At 36.6% G+C, this 18,226-nt stretch overlaps 1 protein-coding gene and 1 pseudogene across 1 annotated transcript; one reads left to right on the forward strand and one right to left on the reverse strand.

Annotated features, from left to right (window-relative positions):
- LOC142625407 (pentatricopeptide repeat-containing protein At4g37170-like) overlaps nt 1–18,226 on the forward strand; it is a 49,580-nt pseudogene that overhangs the window by 27,787 nt on the left and 3,567 nt on the right.
- Nucleotides 13,531–17,610, reverse strand: LOC142624494 (putative disease resistance protein At5g66900). Its single transcript, XM_075798068.1, has 5 exons — nt 16,957–17,610; nt 16,108–16,514; nt 15,489–15,850; nt 14,763–14,974; nt 13,531–14,663 (listed from the first exon to the last, which is right to left on the reverse strand). The coding sequence occupies exons 1-5, from the start codon at nt 17,588–17,590 to the stop codon at nt 13,828–13,830; spliced, it is 2,451 nt and encodes an 816-aa protein (XP_075654183.1). The 5' UTR covers nt 17,591–17,610; the 3' UTR covers nt 13,531–13,827.

Consider the following 18,226-nt stretch of genomic DNA (forward strand, 5'->3'; position numbering starts at 1 on the left):
TCTTCACAATTACAAACATCCCACCATATATGGCCTGTGGGTGATTTTCCTTCATAGACAGGTTTTCCATTTTCTTGAAATGCTTTGATCTGAAGACCATCAAGACCTTCATAAGAAACTGGCTGGATCATAGCTGTTGGAAAGACTGTCACTTCTTCTTTTTCTGGTGTGGTTGTCCTAAATCTGACTTCAACTTCACCATTCGGTTTCGATGAAAAAGGAGTCTGGATCGAATTGTTGAGATGCCTGATGGAGAGTCTCATATTTTGTAACCCGTTTGTCTGGAAAAAGTTTTTTCATTTGTTCTTTATCCAACTGTCTTGGAACAACTGTGCACGAAGGCGTCATGCCTGGATCAAGTTGGATCAAAAGAGCATCATTAGATTGGGCAAACTCTGGTATGGCGACATCAAAAGCATGGTTCTGGAGTCTGTAAGCAAGTTGGTAGTGAAGTGTGGCTGCAAAAGTATCTGGTACTTGAGAGGCTCCTGTAATCTGAACTTGAACTTTAAGGGCATCACATATGTGAGGATCTCGGAGAGACATGTTGAAATTGGGAAAAAGGGTGACAAAGAATGTTCCTGCATTTAGTGTAGTTTAGACTATACCAATGACTGCATTGTGATATTCCATAAATCTAGAATCAAGGAGAGCAATTCTAGAAACTATAGGGAGTCCTTTTCTGCCATGAAAGGTGAGTGCAAGTCTTACTGCACCAAAATGGAGGTGAGTATAACCTTGTCTTTGCCATGGGATGACAAATTCTCTGGGAAGGGCAAGAGTGATAAAATTTTCTTTCTCACTGGCTGGAATACTAAACTGGTCAAATTTTGAAGCTTGGACATACTCTTTGACACTAGAGGGTTGAGAAGGACCTAGAAATTTTTTTATGGATTTTTTGAAAGTTTTTTGGGGTTTATCAAACACAGTATAGGGATTTACAATGGGAAAGTCTGTAATAGGTATTTTACTATCTTCAGGAATATGGGAGATTTCATATAGATACTCTAATCTATTTGCAGTAGATTTTCTAAGGGAAAGATCACAAGAAGTGGGAATGGTATCAGTGACTGCTGAGGATGTGACTGCTGAGGATGATGAATTGGAACTGGCCATGACTGTTTCTAAAATGAAGAACAATTTTCCTAAGATCTGACAGGACTAAAACGCCACTCCTAGGTGGGCTATTGGTGTGGGGCCAATTATTGGGGCTATAAGTGAAAGAGGACGAAACCAAATGTAAAAGACTAAAGGACGAAGAAGACTAAAATACAAAGAACAACAAAACTACAAAACTAAGTTATTTCATGAACTTAGGAAGCTACGGGGGAAGAAATGGAAAAGATGAAATGTGGATAAAGACGAGACAACTACAAGACGAACATAGGAGGGTGTAAGAAGATCATGGAAGCTTATTAATGGCATATATTACTAGAATACTATAGAAAATAACTGCAGAATATGGGATAGAACACTGAACAAGATCCAACAAACTGGTAGATATTATTATGTTGAACAAGTTTTTTACAGGACTGGAAGACATAGACTGTAAAATATTTCACAAGCTGGCTGACGCTCTAATTTTTCTTACTCTAATTCACTCTCTCTTTTCTGTTCTCGCTTCACTCCCCTAAACTAATGATACAAAGGGCCTTTTTATAGGCAAACATCTTACAAGAAGACGAAATAATTTACAGTAACAAAGTGTGAAGTCTGAGTTCTTGCTTTACAGGTGTTGGAAACTGCAGAGGACGCAGTAGTGGCTGGCTTCTGCAAAATCTTCTTCTGACAACGGAAATCCTGGAGCTGAAGTAAAGGACTAGTTATAATTCATGCATGCTGGAAAGGAGTGTGACGGCAAGGTGGAAAAAGAGGTCAAGACAAAAGTGGGTCCAGAGTGGGTCCACAATTTTCGTTTTTTTTTTTTTTTTTTTTTTTCATATATCCTTTTGTACATAATTTCTTCTAATCATCTCTTCCTTGAAACCATTCTTCATCAATGTCTGCATCTGGATCAGGATTATGGTAATAGGGATCATCAAAATCAAACGATCGGGCATTTCCCAATGGTGTTGATGAGGCCATTGCCGTCTGCAAATGTCTGGGTCGGCGGGTACAATTTCGGAAGGATTCTGGTTGAGAGATTCTGCCATTGAAAGTGAATAGTGACGGGATATCCATGATACATACGTGTGTCCGTGAATAGTACCGTCGGCATTTGTTACCCAATGGACATCTGGAGGGTGGACAATTCCTTCTGCTTGTACATTATTTTTTGAATTTAGCTTTGCAACTATACATGCTGAAGTGATTCTTTGACCAAACCTGGGGTGATCCGCTTTGTGATACTTGGACCATTGACCATCATGAGCATCATTCTTCAAAAGTTCATGCCAGAATTTGTTAAAATATTTATTATCATGAAGAAAAATGTATGAGTAGAAACGTGGTTCAAAGTGAATGCACAAGTAGTACTCATTGAGTAAGTACCACATGTAAAGGTAATGAACAACATTCCATCGTGTTATCCAAAATGCAAATGGGGTTTTCCATGGTTGCTCAATATCTGGGTAAATGGCAAGGAAATGGTTCTGGTCTTGTATGAGGTAATTATGGAGGACTTGGATGATTCTTTTGGATCTGGCTTGAAGGGTTAGGATTTTTATTTGGTCTTTTATGTCTGATGGAAGGGTTTCTATTATTTCCATGATGTCATTGGAGGATGAAGAGGATGAGGAAGGACCTGAGGATGAGGATGGATCTGTTATTGGATATACACATAAGGGTGGAGGGATTATAGTGGTATGGAGGACTAGAGGTTTTCTGAAAAGGTAATCAGTGATAAGGTTATCTGTACCTTTGATGTGCTTGACTTGGAAGGACCATTGTGAAAACCAATTTGACCATCTAAGTAACTGGGGATGGGGGAGCATTTTTCTTTTGAACTGGAGCATTTTTGGGAAGGAAGACATATCCATTTCTACAAGGAAATTGTGACTAAGGAGGTGAAACTGGAACTTTTCAATACCATGTTTAACTGCTAGAATTTCTTTGAAAGTGGAATGATAATGGAGTTCTGAAGGCTTGAATGCACCGCTTTTGTATCCACAAATTCTTCTTTTTCCATTAATTTCTTCAAAGAGAGCCTCAATACTCATCACTTGCATCCGTCTCGTAAAATCCTTTTTCCGTGCACGGAATCTCGCAAAGGGAAGCTTTTCACTAATTTCTTCAATGTTGAACCTTCTTGTATGAAATTTGAATTCCATGATGGAGGAGATTTCTTCAATAACTTGGACAAAAAATCTCTATATCTGGAAATTTTGGAATGAAATCGACATGTAGTTAACAATTCCAGAAACCTGTTGGATCCGCAGTGTGGTAGTATATCCGGAAATTCACCGCATAGAGACTATGTGTCACGAGTATACTTTCCATCCGAAATGTTTACTCCAAGGAAATCAATAGAGGATACTCCTATGACCATCTTCTTTTCGAAAGCATTATCCCTTGAGCTTTTACTAAATTGTAGAATTCGGTAAGCAATTTTTCATGGGATTAACATCTATTGAGAATAGGAGGATATCATCTACATAGATCAATGCATTTGACAACGATGGTTGAAACAAAGTTACCATTGCTTTTTGGAACTGGGATGGAGCATTTTTTAGGCCAAAAGGCATTACCGTCCATTGATAATGGTGGTCTGGAATGCAAAAAATTTGTCTTGTATCTTTCTTGGATGGATTCCAAGTTGCCAAAATCCTCGCTTTAAGATCAAACTTTGAAAATACTTTGGCATTGGAAAGATCTTGGAAAAGAGCACTTTTGTTTGGCGGTGGAAACTTGTCATCGGCAAGGAAATGATTAAGATCTTGGTAGTTAATTACCAATCCGAGCTTTCCTCGAACTTGTTCTGCATGCTTGTTAACATAGAAGGCTTCACATGCCCATGGAGAAGTTGTGGGTTCAATGAGGCTTTCTCGAGAGAAGGGTAGCTAACTCCCCGCTTAGCTAGGGACAAGTGTTCGGATTCATACCTCTATGGCTAGCTTTTTGTAGGGTTAACATCTTCATTCTTTTTGAAGGGGAGGGTTATGAAAAAGGCTGGGTTTTTCCATAGTGGGTTTGGGTTTTTTAAGAGGAATTCTCGAGTGGGTGGCCGCACAAAGATTCATTGATGATCTCGAGCTTTCAAGGAATCAAAGGGGTTTAGTGAAAACAAATGTGGTACCTGGGTCCATGTGAGAAGGTGTTGTTTATGCAGCAGGCCTTTTGAAGACCATCTCGAGGCTAGGTATCTGTGGTGGAGGAGGTCAAATCCTATAAGGAGGTCTGCACTGTGAGAGGGGATCCAAGGACTTGGTGTTTAATGGTAAGGGTTGGGAATATTCTAATGTGAATAGGTTTGCTTTTCCGGGTGATCGTGAATGTTTCTCCATTGGCTGCTCTGAACATCTGATGATGGGGTAACCAAAAATCTTCTGGTAAAATCTTAGGATGAAGGATTGTTGCTGCTGCTCCTATGTCAAACAAGGCTATCACTGGGATGGGTCTGGAGTAGGTATCCAGGAGGATGTGAACTTGGGCTATTGGTGTGGGGCCAATTATTGGGGCTATAAGAGGCTAAGATGTGTATATGGTTTGGATTTCTGGGTCTAAATCATCTGTAATGCTTGAATCTGATTCTTCTTCTGAGGATGAATAGGCTATTACTGCCAAGGCTTGGGGAGAATAATCATCATCAAGTGAAAAGAGTGATTCCACATCTGAAAATGGGGTATCATCTGCATGAATCTGGGCTTGCTCCAAAAGCTTTGCTGGTTTTGCTTTCTTTGGACAATTTTTTGCAAAATGACCGGGCTTTCTACATACAAAACAGACTTTTGAATTTTTTCCTTTGAACTGCTTTCTTCTGAGAAACTTCCATTTCTTTTTTCTGAAAAATTTCTTCTTTGGATGAGAATATTTCTTCTTCCAAGAGTACTTCTTATAATGACTTCTTCTCTTTGTGGGGCAAGAACAATTCTTATCATAACACTTAATCTGCAAATCTTTTCTTTTGCAATTGTCTTTGGGCTTGCTATGGATCTTGTCAATCTCCGAAAGAAACTTTCTTTGATTGCAAAGTTTTTCCAAAGCAATGAGGACATGCTGATAGATTTCTCCAAGAGAGGCTTGCTGCAAGGTGATTTTTTGAAGATTCATCATGCGAAGAGTTTCATCACCAAGTGGTTCTGGAAAAGAATTCAAGAATGTGTGCTTGGAATTCACATCATCCATGCCATTAAAGGCATAATATCTGCTTGACATTCTGTCAAAGTGTTTCTCCAAATCTTTTCTTTCAAAAGAACAGCATTTCATCAATAAGAATTCATCTCTCGGCTACTTCGATGTAATGGGCTAATGAACCAAGAAATTCATTATGGAGGATCGTGAAAAAATCCTCGAGTGTGTTACTTCCGGGCTGCTTGTCTTTGCCGGTATTATCCAAGATTAATCCACCATTGTCTCGCCTACTGTGAGTCTTGCTACAAATTTGGAAATTATCTCGTACCGTATTGTTTGGGGCTTGAAGTTCTGCTGTACACCATGAATACATGTTGAAAATCTCATCATGCCATTTTGAAGGAGGACTGTTATCCAGGGTGAACAGGTGTTTTGAATCTGTGGTTGATGAGTAGTTTAATCTTGTGTGATGATCAGGGATGACAGGTGGTGTAGGGAATATTGGTGGTGGTGGTGGAGGTTGTTTAGGACGAAGGACATCATCTTCTTCTTCTACTTTTGGGTCAGTCATAAAGACTTCATCTAAGTCAAGATCAGACAAGTCTAGATCTGCTTCATCAATGACTGGAAGAACAAAGGGTTCTGTTTGTTCTTGAAGAGTTAAAGTTCTAAGAAATGATGATATCGGGTTTGGAGGATCAGTGTTTATGGCTAACAGGTTCATATCTGGGGGTCTGGAGGAAGCACCAATGGTTGGATCTGGTGGTTGGTATAAGGGTTCTTTGTCTTTTTTGAGGGGAGGAGGTTCATTTTGTGGTTTGGTTGGAGGTTCAAGTCTGGGTTCGAGTTGAGGTAGTAGTGTTGGGTTTGGTATATTGGGAAAGAGTCCACATGGTTTAAAAGGGTTTTGAGCTGGATGTGTCATGTTTAATGGTTGGAGGTTTTGGTATGGGGAAACTGGGGAAAACGGTGAGAGTACTGGTATGGATAGATCCTTATACAGTGATTGACGAGGTTGGTATGGCATGTAAACTTGCATTGGAAGAGCTTGAGTAGCTGCTTTCTGTGAGTTCTCCAAAGACTGGAGTTGCATTAACAACTGCTTTTTTTCTTTTTCTTTTTGCCCGATGAGGGGAAAGGATATAGACAAATCCTTTACTGTAGAAACAATTGTCTCCAATTCTTGTTCAATTGACATTATCTTCTTCTTCAAATCTTCAACGAGGGAATTTGAGGATGAAAAGGTATTGGATACCGCTTCAGTCAACTGTTGTTGGTTGTCAAGAATTTTTGAAAGGACTTGATTCTGTGCTACAACATTTTCTGCTTGCCAATTGATTTTCACTCGATGAGACCTGTTTTTTACTTCCATCTGGATTGGTTCCAACAGGGTTTTTTATCTTCCAAACATGTTTTACATTGGCTTGTGGGTGGTCAAAACTTTCTAAAGGAGGAAAATTTTGTGAGTATGAGGGTGATGCATGGTCAAACATGTAACAAGGTAAGGGTTTTTGTGTGTGGGTTTGACTGGGAGGCTTGGGTTGACACTTTTGTATTTGGGGAAGGACTTTACGGTAATATGGGATTAAAGGTGGTTTCGGTTTTGTTGGTTTTGATCATGACTTTCTTTGCATGGGGAAAGGGATGGAATTTTTGTTTTAGGATCTGGGGTAAAGGACATAGTAATCAAACCTTCCCGAGGGTTCTCCAAGGAGGTCAACTTCGGGTCTCTGCTTCATATCTTTCTTTGAGAATCTGTGGGAAGACTTCTTCTTTCTTCTTTTCTTATCTTCTTCGAATATTTCTTCTTCTCGCATTCTTCACAATCACAAACATCCCACCATATATGGCTTTGTGGGTGATTTTCCTTCATAGACAGGAGTTTTCCATTTTCTTGAAATGCTTTGATCACGAAGACCATCAAGACCTTCATAAGAAACTCGGCTGGATCATAGGCTTGGAAAGACTTGTCACTTCTTCTTCTCGGTGTGGTTGTCCTAAATCTGACTTCAACTTCACCATTCTGGTTTCTGATGAAAAAAGGAGTGCTGGACTGAATTGGCTGAGATGCCTGATGGAGAGTCTCATATTTTGTAACCCATTTGTCTGGAAAAAGTTTTTTCATTTGTTCTTTATCCAACTGTCTTGGAACAAATGTGCACGAAGGCGTCGTGCCGCCATAGCTTCGACTTCAATAGCTGTAAAAGATAGGGGGATGCGTTGGGATAGAGAGACCATAACCTAAATAACTCATTTCTAATTATCATCCCAATACCAGCACAATTTTCTGATTGAAAAAGACTTCTATCAAAGTTAATTTTGCACTGAGAGTTTTCTAGAGGTTGCCATCTTGTAGGTTGTCGCCAAATTGGTGCAATCGTGGAGATGTTGTGGAGAGCAAACTCACGCAATCTGTCTCTTTCCTAACTTAATAATTGATCCAGCATACCAGTAACGTTTCCAAGCTTGAGATTATTCTGACGGTTCCACAGCACCCAAATCACCGTTGAGAACAAAGTCGAGTCTCTATTTTTTACAAAAATACACCCAACAATCGACAAAGGTTGAAACTTGCTTTAAACTGCTATGATTTCATATGGGGACTTTATACCAAAGCTTATCCAGTTTTGGACAGAGGTATAGTGCATGCCTCACGTCTTCTTGGTGATCATAGTAGAGTTCACAACTGTCCCTAGTGATAATTTGTTGCTTAACTAGATTCTTCTTCACAGGTAAAGAATTTTTGGCTGCTCTCCAAACTAGATTTTTTTACCTTACACAGAACGGTTAAAATCCAAATTGCTTGCCTCAAAGGTTTCAATTGTGCAATATCGGATTGAACTAGTTGGCTATCTTGAAACTCCAACTGCAAAAACTAGTACCCTAACTTGATTGTGTACTCTCCAATGGGGTTGTAAGGCCATGTGAGAATTATGTGCAAATTGATTCATTAGTCCAAATTATGCGCAAATTTAATTAACTATTTACCTAAGTTGATTAATTAGTCCAAATTATGGGCAAATTTAATTATGGCACAATCAAATCACCAAGCAAAATAAAGTGTAGCGAAAAATAAGTTTGACACGACCATTTGATCACAATGAGGAAAACCTCACAGGTAAAATCTCACCGAGTAAATTTGTAGTTCAGTTTTCCTGTATCTCGATATGTCAAGCAGGTATCGAGATTCATTTATTGTCGATAACTTGATAGGTATCAAGACTTGCACAACATCTTTTCTTAAGTAGTCTTGTATTTTTAATAATACCACTTGTTAACGAACAATATGTTCTTAAAAACACTTGAAACTAAGACTCAGTTACATATAAAGTTTATGTTGATCTCATATATGCCAATACATAAAAATATGACCCTTACAATTATACTTTAGGAAATAACTATTATATACTCAATGTACACACAAATCTCCTTTTGCACTGAAATCATGACTTCAAATCACAATTTGAAATCAAAAAAATTTGAATTGAAGTTATTTGAAGTCACGATTTTAGTACAAAAGATAATCTGTGTATACTTTGTATGCACTAAGTGGTGTGTAATAAATACCATTCACTTTATACTCATCAGTCAATCAACGTATCAATTATGTCTGATTTTTTTCTTCTAATTTTGGTTACTTAAAAAAAAAATGTATGGAATATTGTTATTGGTAAAACATGAAGTGCAAAAATTAAAGTGGAACATAAAATTTTTATTCTAATTTTATCTTCTTCTTTTTTTAAATCTTTCAAATATGCTAAAAGAGAAAAAAATTATTTAAAACAAAATTTTTATTAAAAAAATAAATAATATTAGAAGCGCATATGAAAATATCTTTTTCTTGATTACTATACTCTTCCATTTGAGAAAAAAAAAATTTGACGTGTCCACTTCCATTGCATATTCATTCTACAGTTAAAAATTGTATTTTACTATTTATGAGATAGAGAGAATGGGTTATACTTATAGGATGGGGAGATAACGTAAATGGTGGTGTTAAACTTGGTCTATTTGAGTTTTAAGTAATCTTAAATGATGTGTCAATTTATAATGATGTCACCTAACTATTCTGTTGTATGAAGCTAGACACTCACAACATTGAGAAATTATACAATTCTTATGGCAGACCATCGTCAATTTAACCTTTTTTTTTTTTTTTTTTGCAATTTAAAATAGATAGGAGTCTTTTAATAAAATGGAGGACCACGTCACCATAAGAATTATATAATTTCTCTGTAACTTGCTAGAAACATTGGTATACCTTCTCACGATTTGGAGGAGTTGTTGCTAAACTTTTTCCTTGAAAAAGTATGTATAATGGTAATAGTCAGAGTATACCTACTTTCTACATTTGAACATTTGTACTCCACTACATCCAATTCAAAATTGTGACTAAATTAATAGATAAGAGTCTTTTAATGAAATGGTAGACTACGTCACCATGAGGATTGCATAATTTCTCCACAACTTGCTAGAAACATCGGTATACCTTCTCACAATTTGGAGGAGTTGTTGCTAAACTTTTTCCATGGAAAAGTATGCATATTGTTAATAGATTGAGTATTCTTGCCTGCTATATCTGAACATTTGTACTCTAGTGCACCCAATTCAACTTTCTGACTGAATTAATAGATAAGAGTCTTTTATTGAAGTGGTGGACCATGTCACCATGAGAATTGTATAATTTCTCTGCAACTTGCCAGAAACATCGGTGTACCTTCTTATGATTTGGAGGAGTTGTTGCTAAACTTTTTCCATGGAAAAGTATGTATATTGGTAATAGACAGATTATTCTTACCTACTGCATCTGAACATTTGTACTCCACTACACCCAATTCAAAACTGTGATTGAATTAACAAATAAGAGTCTTTTAATGAAATGGTGGACCATGTCACCATGAAAATTGTATAATTTCTCCACAACTTGCTAGAAACATTTGTATACCTTCTCGCGATTTGGAGGAGTTGTTGCTAAACTTTTTCCATGGAAAAGTATGTATATTGGTAATAGACAAAGTATTCTTACCTGCTGCATTTGAACATTTGTACTCCATTACACCCAATTCAGAATTGTGACTAAATTAATAGATAGGAGTCTTTTATTAAAATAGTAGACCACGTCACCATGAGAATTGTATAATTTCTCCGCAACTTGCCAAAAACATCGGTATGCCTTCTCATGATTTGTAGGAGTTATTGCTAAACTTTTTCCATGGAAAAGTATGACTATTGGTAGTAGACAGAGTATTCTTACCTGCTTCATTTGAACATTTGTACTCCACTATTCCCATTTCAAAACTGTGACTAAATTAATATAGGGATTATCCAATCAAATTAAAGATTCAACAACTTTATATTAGATACATCTAACAAGCACCTACTTCGAAATTCCATTGCTACATTAAGGAAAAAACTAAAAAAACTAAGATAATCAATCACGATTGTATCTTAACATCAAATTTAGTTGAGAAGAATCAACCACAAGAAAGGAAAGATACAAATTGCAAAAACTTTTTGCCTTGTTTGACTTGAGGGGAGGGAGGAGAAGTAGAGCAGAGTTGGTCAAAAATTAACTCTACTTTACTCCTCCTCCCTCTCCTAATTTTTGGCCAACCCTACTCCACTTCCCCTTCCTTCCCCTCAGTCCAAATGGACCATAATTAGTAATTCATCCCATTTGCTATGCAGAACATATACCTATAATTTTTGTTCTATACACATACGCAGTTTAGAAGATTATATTATACATGTTATCACATCCTTTTATAAACCAGGGTATATTGATCCACAGGGGTGGAGCTATATCAAGGCTTGGCCCCCCCAAAATTTAAAAAAAAATTATTTTTTATGTTGTATAAGTGTTAAAAACTTTAAATATTTAGTTACAAAAATAGAAGTTGGCCCTCCCAAATGTTTGAGTTAGTCCAATAATGCTCTTAAAAAACAATAGAATATGTCAATTAGTCTAGTAGCTATAAAGACAAGGTAGTTTTTGTTTTCTTTAATTCATTTTTTGTACATATTTAATATCAGACTAGACAGCTTTTGAACAATATTGGAGTTTAAAAAATAATAAGTTCTCCTAAATAATTATCTTGCAAATATGCATATGTGAAAGTTTATATTTGTGTATGTGCATTTATGCATATATGTGATGGTTTATCTCAACTCAAGACTAATATATTAGTAACAAAATTTGGCCCCCCAAACAAAAATTCCTGGCTCCGCCCCTGGAACCACTAACAAACTTGAATAGCTATTGCCACTGCTCCAATATTTCTACAAAAGACCAGGGTATACAGAGCATATTTCAGCCTAGACCTCCTATAAAAACTATAGGCCATAGCAACTGTTTGCCATTGCTCCAACCACAGCAACAGTTGTGAGAACATTACTTTGTTCCCATCATCCTATCCAGCTTGACAGTTTATCTAGCCCTTCTTTTCATGTGCTATGGTTTCTTTCTCACTCTGTTTTGATCCATCTCTGCTAAAAAAAACTCATTATTAACACCCTGCCAACAGCCAGACACATTTTCCTTACTATTCTAAGTGATATTTTCTCGGTGCTTCTTCTTGTTTTTCTTCACATCCCCATTAGGAAGCTTCTGTTCATCCATTTTGCCACCTTCCTCAGTGGCTGCCCTATTTTTCCTCTGCATATAATCAATATTACCTTATGCTCATCTGTCGGTTGGAATAATGCCAAAGATTGACAGTGCAATCATCAAGTAGAAACCAAAACGACAAATGGAATGATCCTCATTCAGAGCAAATGTGAGAAAAGCTTTCCCTTTTTTTTAACACATAAAAATGTATGAAGAACTTCCAAAAGACTTTCCTTTCCCTATGTCTTTCAACAATTAAAAGACTCACGTGCCAGTAATAAAGCTGATAATAGAACTCACATCGAAACACATGGAAGCAAAAAAAATGTAGGCTACGTTTAGCGTCTTTAGACGGTCACAATGAGACAATGTAAGGAATTTAAACAGATTTAACGGACTACTGAATACATTGGATGTTAACGGATTTCTAGTTATAGGCTGAATTGGGAGGTAATTGGCTACTTCGAGGGATCCATTCTCAGAGAAATAGAGATAGAGATAGAGACAGAAAGAGACGAGGGAAAAGATAGAGCTAAGAACATTTTATTACTTCCATAATTCTGTACATGTTACAATTTCTCTTTAATAGTCTGCTCAGGTACTCAACTGGTAATTACAGTTAGTACCTTAACAACTTCTTAACCAGCTAACTATTCTAGAAACTGACAGACACAGTAACTAACTTGCAATAGACACAACCCCATTGGTGACAGCTGAATTGGGGTCTTAACATTGGATTGTAATTGTGAAGTCTAGATAACATTATAATAGAAATCATGCAAGAGATTGTCTTAGTAGTTGATCACTTGATCTCTTATGATAGCGTGACTTTTGGATCTTTGGCATATATTGTGGAAATCTAATCATTGTTCATGAAGCATAATCGTCAACCAACCGCCAGTATATTATTTCTGATGAATTGAATCCAATCTCTTATAGTGCATGACTATTGGATCTTTAGCGTATATGGTGGAAATTTAATCAATGTTCATGAAGCATAATCATTGATCAACTACCAGTATATCATTTTCGATGAGTTGAATCCAATGCTATAAGAGGCTATCATTTTTTTTCTTTGAATATATATATATATATAAAACCCAATAAGAGTGACTTCGCCATTTTAGGGAATGAGATTCAATTGGTGCTCAGAAATTAAAACATATTTGAAACTCGAGCTCCATAGTAACTAGTAAGTGATAGAATGCTTGTGAAGTTTACCACATAATGTCTCAACCCTCAAGGATCTTCTCTATTAATCTGATTTTATTCTTTTATGCCATTAAATTATCCTGGTACATGATATTTATAATGCAAATCCCCCATTTTGCTTTTTGTTTTTGTTTTGTTTTTTTTTTTTGAGGGGGGACTTGCTACTTTTACACGCTTTGTAGGGTAAAAAAAGAAAAACCAAAGACAATAACTTACCCACACACACATATACAGGTACTGGTACATGATATTTATAATGCAAATCCCCCACTTTGCTTTTTGTTTTTGTTTTTGTTTTGTTTTGTTTTTTTTTTTTTTTTTGAGGGGGGACTTGCCACTTTTACACGCTTTGTAGGGTAAAAAAAGAAAAACCAAAGACAATAACTTACCCACACACACATATACAGGTAAAGGCAGAGTTCGTGAGAAACATATATTACAATAATAAAAATTGAAATGACCCAAGGAATATGCCAAAACGAATGATCAAGTATAAGCTAATAAGGCATAAAACAAAGGCCAATGGCAACATACTCCGGTATCCTTTCAATGCCATTGAGAATAATTATTTAGTGGTGACTCGTATACATCCTCCAACACCATGATAATCTGTGCACACTTAGTTCTCTGTTGAAAAATAATCATTGCTTCTGCTGAGAACTATCTTGACTAGCAGCTACTGTTGGCAATGGCATTGACAGTGATTTTCCATATTTAAATTTGACGTAACATACTCAAACCTACTACATTTTCCAAAAGGAAAGAATTCACAGAATTCATCATTTGGGAAGCCAATTCAAGTTAATATCTTTTTCAGCCACCAATACTTCAAGATCAGAGAGGAATTCCTTGATTGGATCCCATAACCTGGCCCTCTCTTCATCACATACCACAAGCTTTAATTGCTTAAGATCCATTATTGATTCTGGAAACTGAGTACGCAATCTCAAGCACCCTTTCATGTTGAGCTCTTTTAAATTACACATCTCACCAATGTGTTTTGGCAATTTCATAATGCTTAGGCAGTTAGATATGTCTAGAATGCTTAACTTATAGAGGCTTCTGATTGAATCTGGTAGCTCTAACAAATCAGTACATGACCTAAGCCTTAACACTTCTAAATTCACCAACTTTCCAATTTCTTCTGGCAATGCAAACAACTTATGACAATTGGTGATGCTGAGTTTTTTGAGGGGGACAATATCGCATAGCCCAACAGGCAATTCTTCTAGATCATTGCAATAATCAATATTTATCTCCGTCAAATTTGGCAATACATCTGAAACTTGGATAGTACAATTCTCAAAAGCCTTGCCAATATTACACATAAACAAGGATATTTTTTTCACAGTCTTCAATGGTGCATAGGTCTTGCAAAGGGAAGAAATTGAAACCTTCTCTAATCTAATTCTCTTTAAATTTGGTAAAGACCCAAGCAGTTGAAAATTGCTTATTTCAGAATGAAAGAAACCATAATTATTGATTATCAAAACCTTGAGTTCATCCATTTTCTCCATAAACTTAGGTAAGGTATAATTCTGTGTCTGAAAATTTAGAACTAGAACCTCAACTTTGGGTGCTTGAATGTTGCACCAATTTGACAAGAAAAATTCATCTGCAAAAAGAATGTTATACGGTGTGACAAGCTATCAGTATTATGTAGGTTACCTATTGTGTATGTTTGTGCCTTTTGATAGAGAGAAAATGTGCCTACCAGTTGAGATAGATAATAAGCGAGCATTAAAGAGTTGCTGTTTTTGTTCCGTCCACCACTTTGGTGGATTGTTTTTACTTATGTTGATAATCAATCTTTGCCTTTGTTCTCTAAGCCCCTGGCTGCTCTGATACATAGCAAGCTCTCTAAGAATATCATGTTGTGTGACAAAGTCTTCATTGTAATAGTTATTGACCTCACTTGCATCTTTCCTGATTAATGGGCAAAATTAAAAGCTTAGAACATATTAAAATTCTTCAATCTTCACATATAAATAATATATATTCCATTATCATCCAACAAAACTAAGAATATATTTACAATCTACACTATCAGTTTCAATCTAAGATAAATGAATTCAAGTGTCTGCCTGACAAGCAGCAAAAGGGTATAGACTAATAAAAGTTGAAACCCCCTTCTTTTCTTGGGTAGAGTAGTTGGAATCTCTAGTTTGGCATCACTTTCCTTCTTTCTAGCTCTTTGTAGCAATCTAGTTTCAATGGTAAAAAAAAAAAAAATTCCTAAATTGGCCAGACATGTAAAATAAACTAAAACCATAATAACATAATATTAATTGCCATCATTAGTTAATTAAACCATAAGACATGATAAAATATTTGGGCCTATGGTTGGGTATAGAGTTATAGCTTATTTCTACTAGCAGCAATCATATGAAGAGATCACGCTACAAGAAAATCATATTTTCGAAATAATAAGGTAGCATACCTTGACATCACAAGGCTAGCCAAATTCCGATTGGTGAGTTCTTGCAAATTGGCAATGGCTTGGATGCCATCTTCATCTAGTTCATATAATTCTGCCCACATATCAATGAAGGCAGCAGCAGGGATCCTTTGGTCTTCAGGAAATGAACCAAGGTCCATGAAACAGTTTTTGAAGATGACCTTGTCATCTGGAAATTCTAAACTATTTTGAAGCTTATCAAGCAGCACAGTATCAGAATTGAAAAAAAATTGACCATCAGACCAATTCATTAGTCTACTGTGCCATACTTCTGCCTTTTGCCTACACAGTGAGCCACCAATCACTTTGAGGACCAGTGGGAACCCCGCACAACCTCTTACTATCTGCAATTAAAGGAACTAACAAACTTAGTTATTGTTTGGAGGTTACAGGGTAATCTTTGCAAAGATTTTAATAATAATTGCTTGGAAATTTGAAAACATTGTTTGGTGACAAATATTTTCCCCTTCTTATTAGTCTAGTTTTGGAGACAGTTGGGTTATTGGAAAACAAACAAGCAAGGCTTAAATGTACGTGTAGCCGTGTGGGTATGACAACATAATTTTGGCTGGTACATAAGGTATTATGTAAGACAAAGTACCTTTCTGATATCTTCTTCTGGTGGAATATAAGAGCTCCCCTCTTTCAGGGATGCTGAGTGACGAAAAAGAGTCATCGCATCTCCATCATTTAGCGGTTTTAAGTGATATGTAAATTCAAATCTTGGAAATGCAGTTCTTGATGTAACCAAAATCTTGTAATCTGGAATATCAAACTTAAACTTCTCAGGAAGGGATTCTGATCCAAGCCAGACATCATCCAGGATCAATAATATAGGATCAGGTCCAATATGATTCAGCAATTGAGGTAGACTGTCAATTGCATCTTCATCACTTTGAAATTGAAACCCAAGCCACAAACTCTTATAATTAAATAGGCTTTGTACAATGAGCTTCACGTTGGGAGTTTTTGAGACAGTGACGAAGAGAATATTTTCCTTAAATTTGCCTAGCCAACCAAACACAATGTAGTTAGAAAGCTGCCATGGAGGCACATTTCAAGGCTCAAAACATTACACACAAAAATATTATTAGGTCTATAAGGAGGATTGTTGAAATGATCATCTTGGTCCTTTTAACTAATAAAACACTGTCATTTATGCAAATATGAAATTACCTAGTGAGTTATTATTTTTAATTCTAGTACTGATTAGGAATTTGACTCACACATATGCATAAATGATATTAATTCATTAGTTGAGAGATTGGTTGGAACGGCCACTTCAGCAATCCTCCTGGTAAACCTAATTCTCCAAATACATGTGCTAACACCATAAATAACTTCAACAACATGCAAATTAGCAACAATTTTTATAACACTTGCCAAGTAAAATTACACACACACACATACACACAAAAGAAAAGAAAATAAAAGAAATGGAAGTACGTACCCTTAATTTCTTCATCCTGACAAAGCAGTTTCACCAATGTGGTTTTCCCACATCCTCCAGGAGCAGTCAATAGAAGCAGCTGCACCTCCTTCTTCAACAGCAGCGTCTTCAACTCCTTTATTGGCATATCCAACCCAACTTTTAAATCTTGGCGTCCAGCAACCCCGTGGCTCGACCCAGTTGGTGTCTCCACGACCCTGAACGAACCCATTCTCTTGCTAATACTGATCACCGTTTCCAAAGTCCTCAACCCATTCCTTGTGTTATGTACTTGCAAATCAACCTGACAGAACCTGACGATTTCGTCTTCCAACTCTTTAAGCTTTGGGGAGTAATATACTTTGAAAAGGTAGTTCCACCAAGGGATTGTCGAGCACTTGCGAACCAGGTTCTCTCCCTTTTTCATATGTTCAATCAAGCTCTTTGTTTCCACTTCTGGGAGCGTAAGTTGTTCGCTTAATCGTCCTATTTCGATGACCGTTGGCACCAGACGATCTAACGTGGATTCGAGGCGTTTAAGAATGGGTTTGAACAAACGGGCTCTGTCTACCACATACTTAACTACAACACGGAAATCCGCAAAGCCCTCTCCAAATGCTGCCCCTAGAGCAGCCCCTGCATAGTCCAAAGGCATAGCTTTGCTTTGTTTTTTTTTTCTTTCAGAATGAATGAGAATTTTATTCAAACAAATGAAAGAATGCAACAAAGTACAAGTAAACTAAACTAGCAGTGCAACCTGAAAATTACAAAGCTAAAATCAATACTTATATACTACAAAAATTATAAACATGGTACTGACAAGGAAAAGGAACAGAAAATACGAAGTGAATCTAAACGAAACCCTTCAATTTCCTCTCAGTTTCTTTGCGCTCATAAGGAAATCCGACAGAATATACAAAGTGAATCTTAGTTTCTCTGTGCTGATAAGGAAACGAAACAGAAAATACAATGTTAAACCCTGCAATTTCTTCTCTGTACTTTCTTTATGCTTATTATTTTATTTTTATAATCAGTACTTTCTTAATTTATGCTTCTTTGCGCTAAAAGGCAGTAAAAGAAAAATATAAATTAAAATAAAGCAATCAATGTCTCTCGCCAACCAGGAAGTTTCCAAGTCTTATCGCAGATTGTCTGACACCGTTGACTGTGGAAGCTCCTTTGCATTGCATACAACTATACAAAGGAAACATACTCACTGAGCACAGTGAGTTCTTTTTTCTTCGTCGTGAAATAGGAATAGCGTGTAAGAGCAATTTCATCAGTTGGTGTA

This window comes from Castanea sativa, chromosome 2, assembly GCF_040712315.1.
Source record: "Castanea sativa cultivar Marrone di Chiusa Pesio chromosome 2, ASM4071231v1".
Taxonomy (NCBI): Eukaryota; Viridiplantae; Streptophyta; class Magnoliopsida; order Fagales; family Fagaceae; genus Castanea; species Castanea sativa.

What these genes read in the sequence shown, in the direction of transcription:
- LOC142624494 (XM_075798068.1), bottom strand. Translation starts at nt 17,590, where the DNA reads ATGCCTTTGGACTATGCAGGGGCTGCTCTAGGGGCAGCATTTGGAGAG. An exon ending in GCTAGCCTTGTGATGTCAAG is followed by an intron (nt 14,975 to 15,488) that starts GTATGCTACCTT and finishes CCCATTAATCAG; the next exon opens with GAAAGATGCAAGTGAGGTCA. An exon ending in CTTATTATCTATCTCAACTG is followed by an intron (nt 14,664 to 14,762) that starts GTAGGCACATTT and finishes TTCTTTTTGCAG; the next exon opens with ATGAATTTTTCTTGTCAAAT.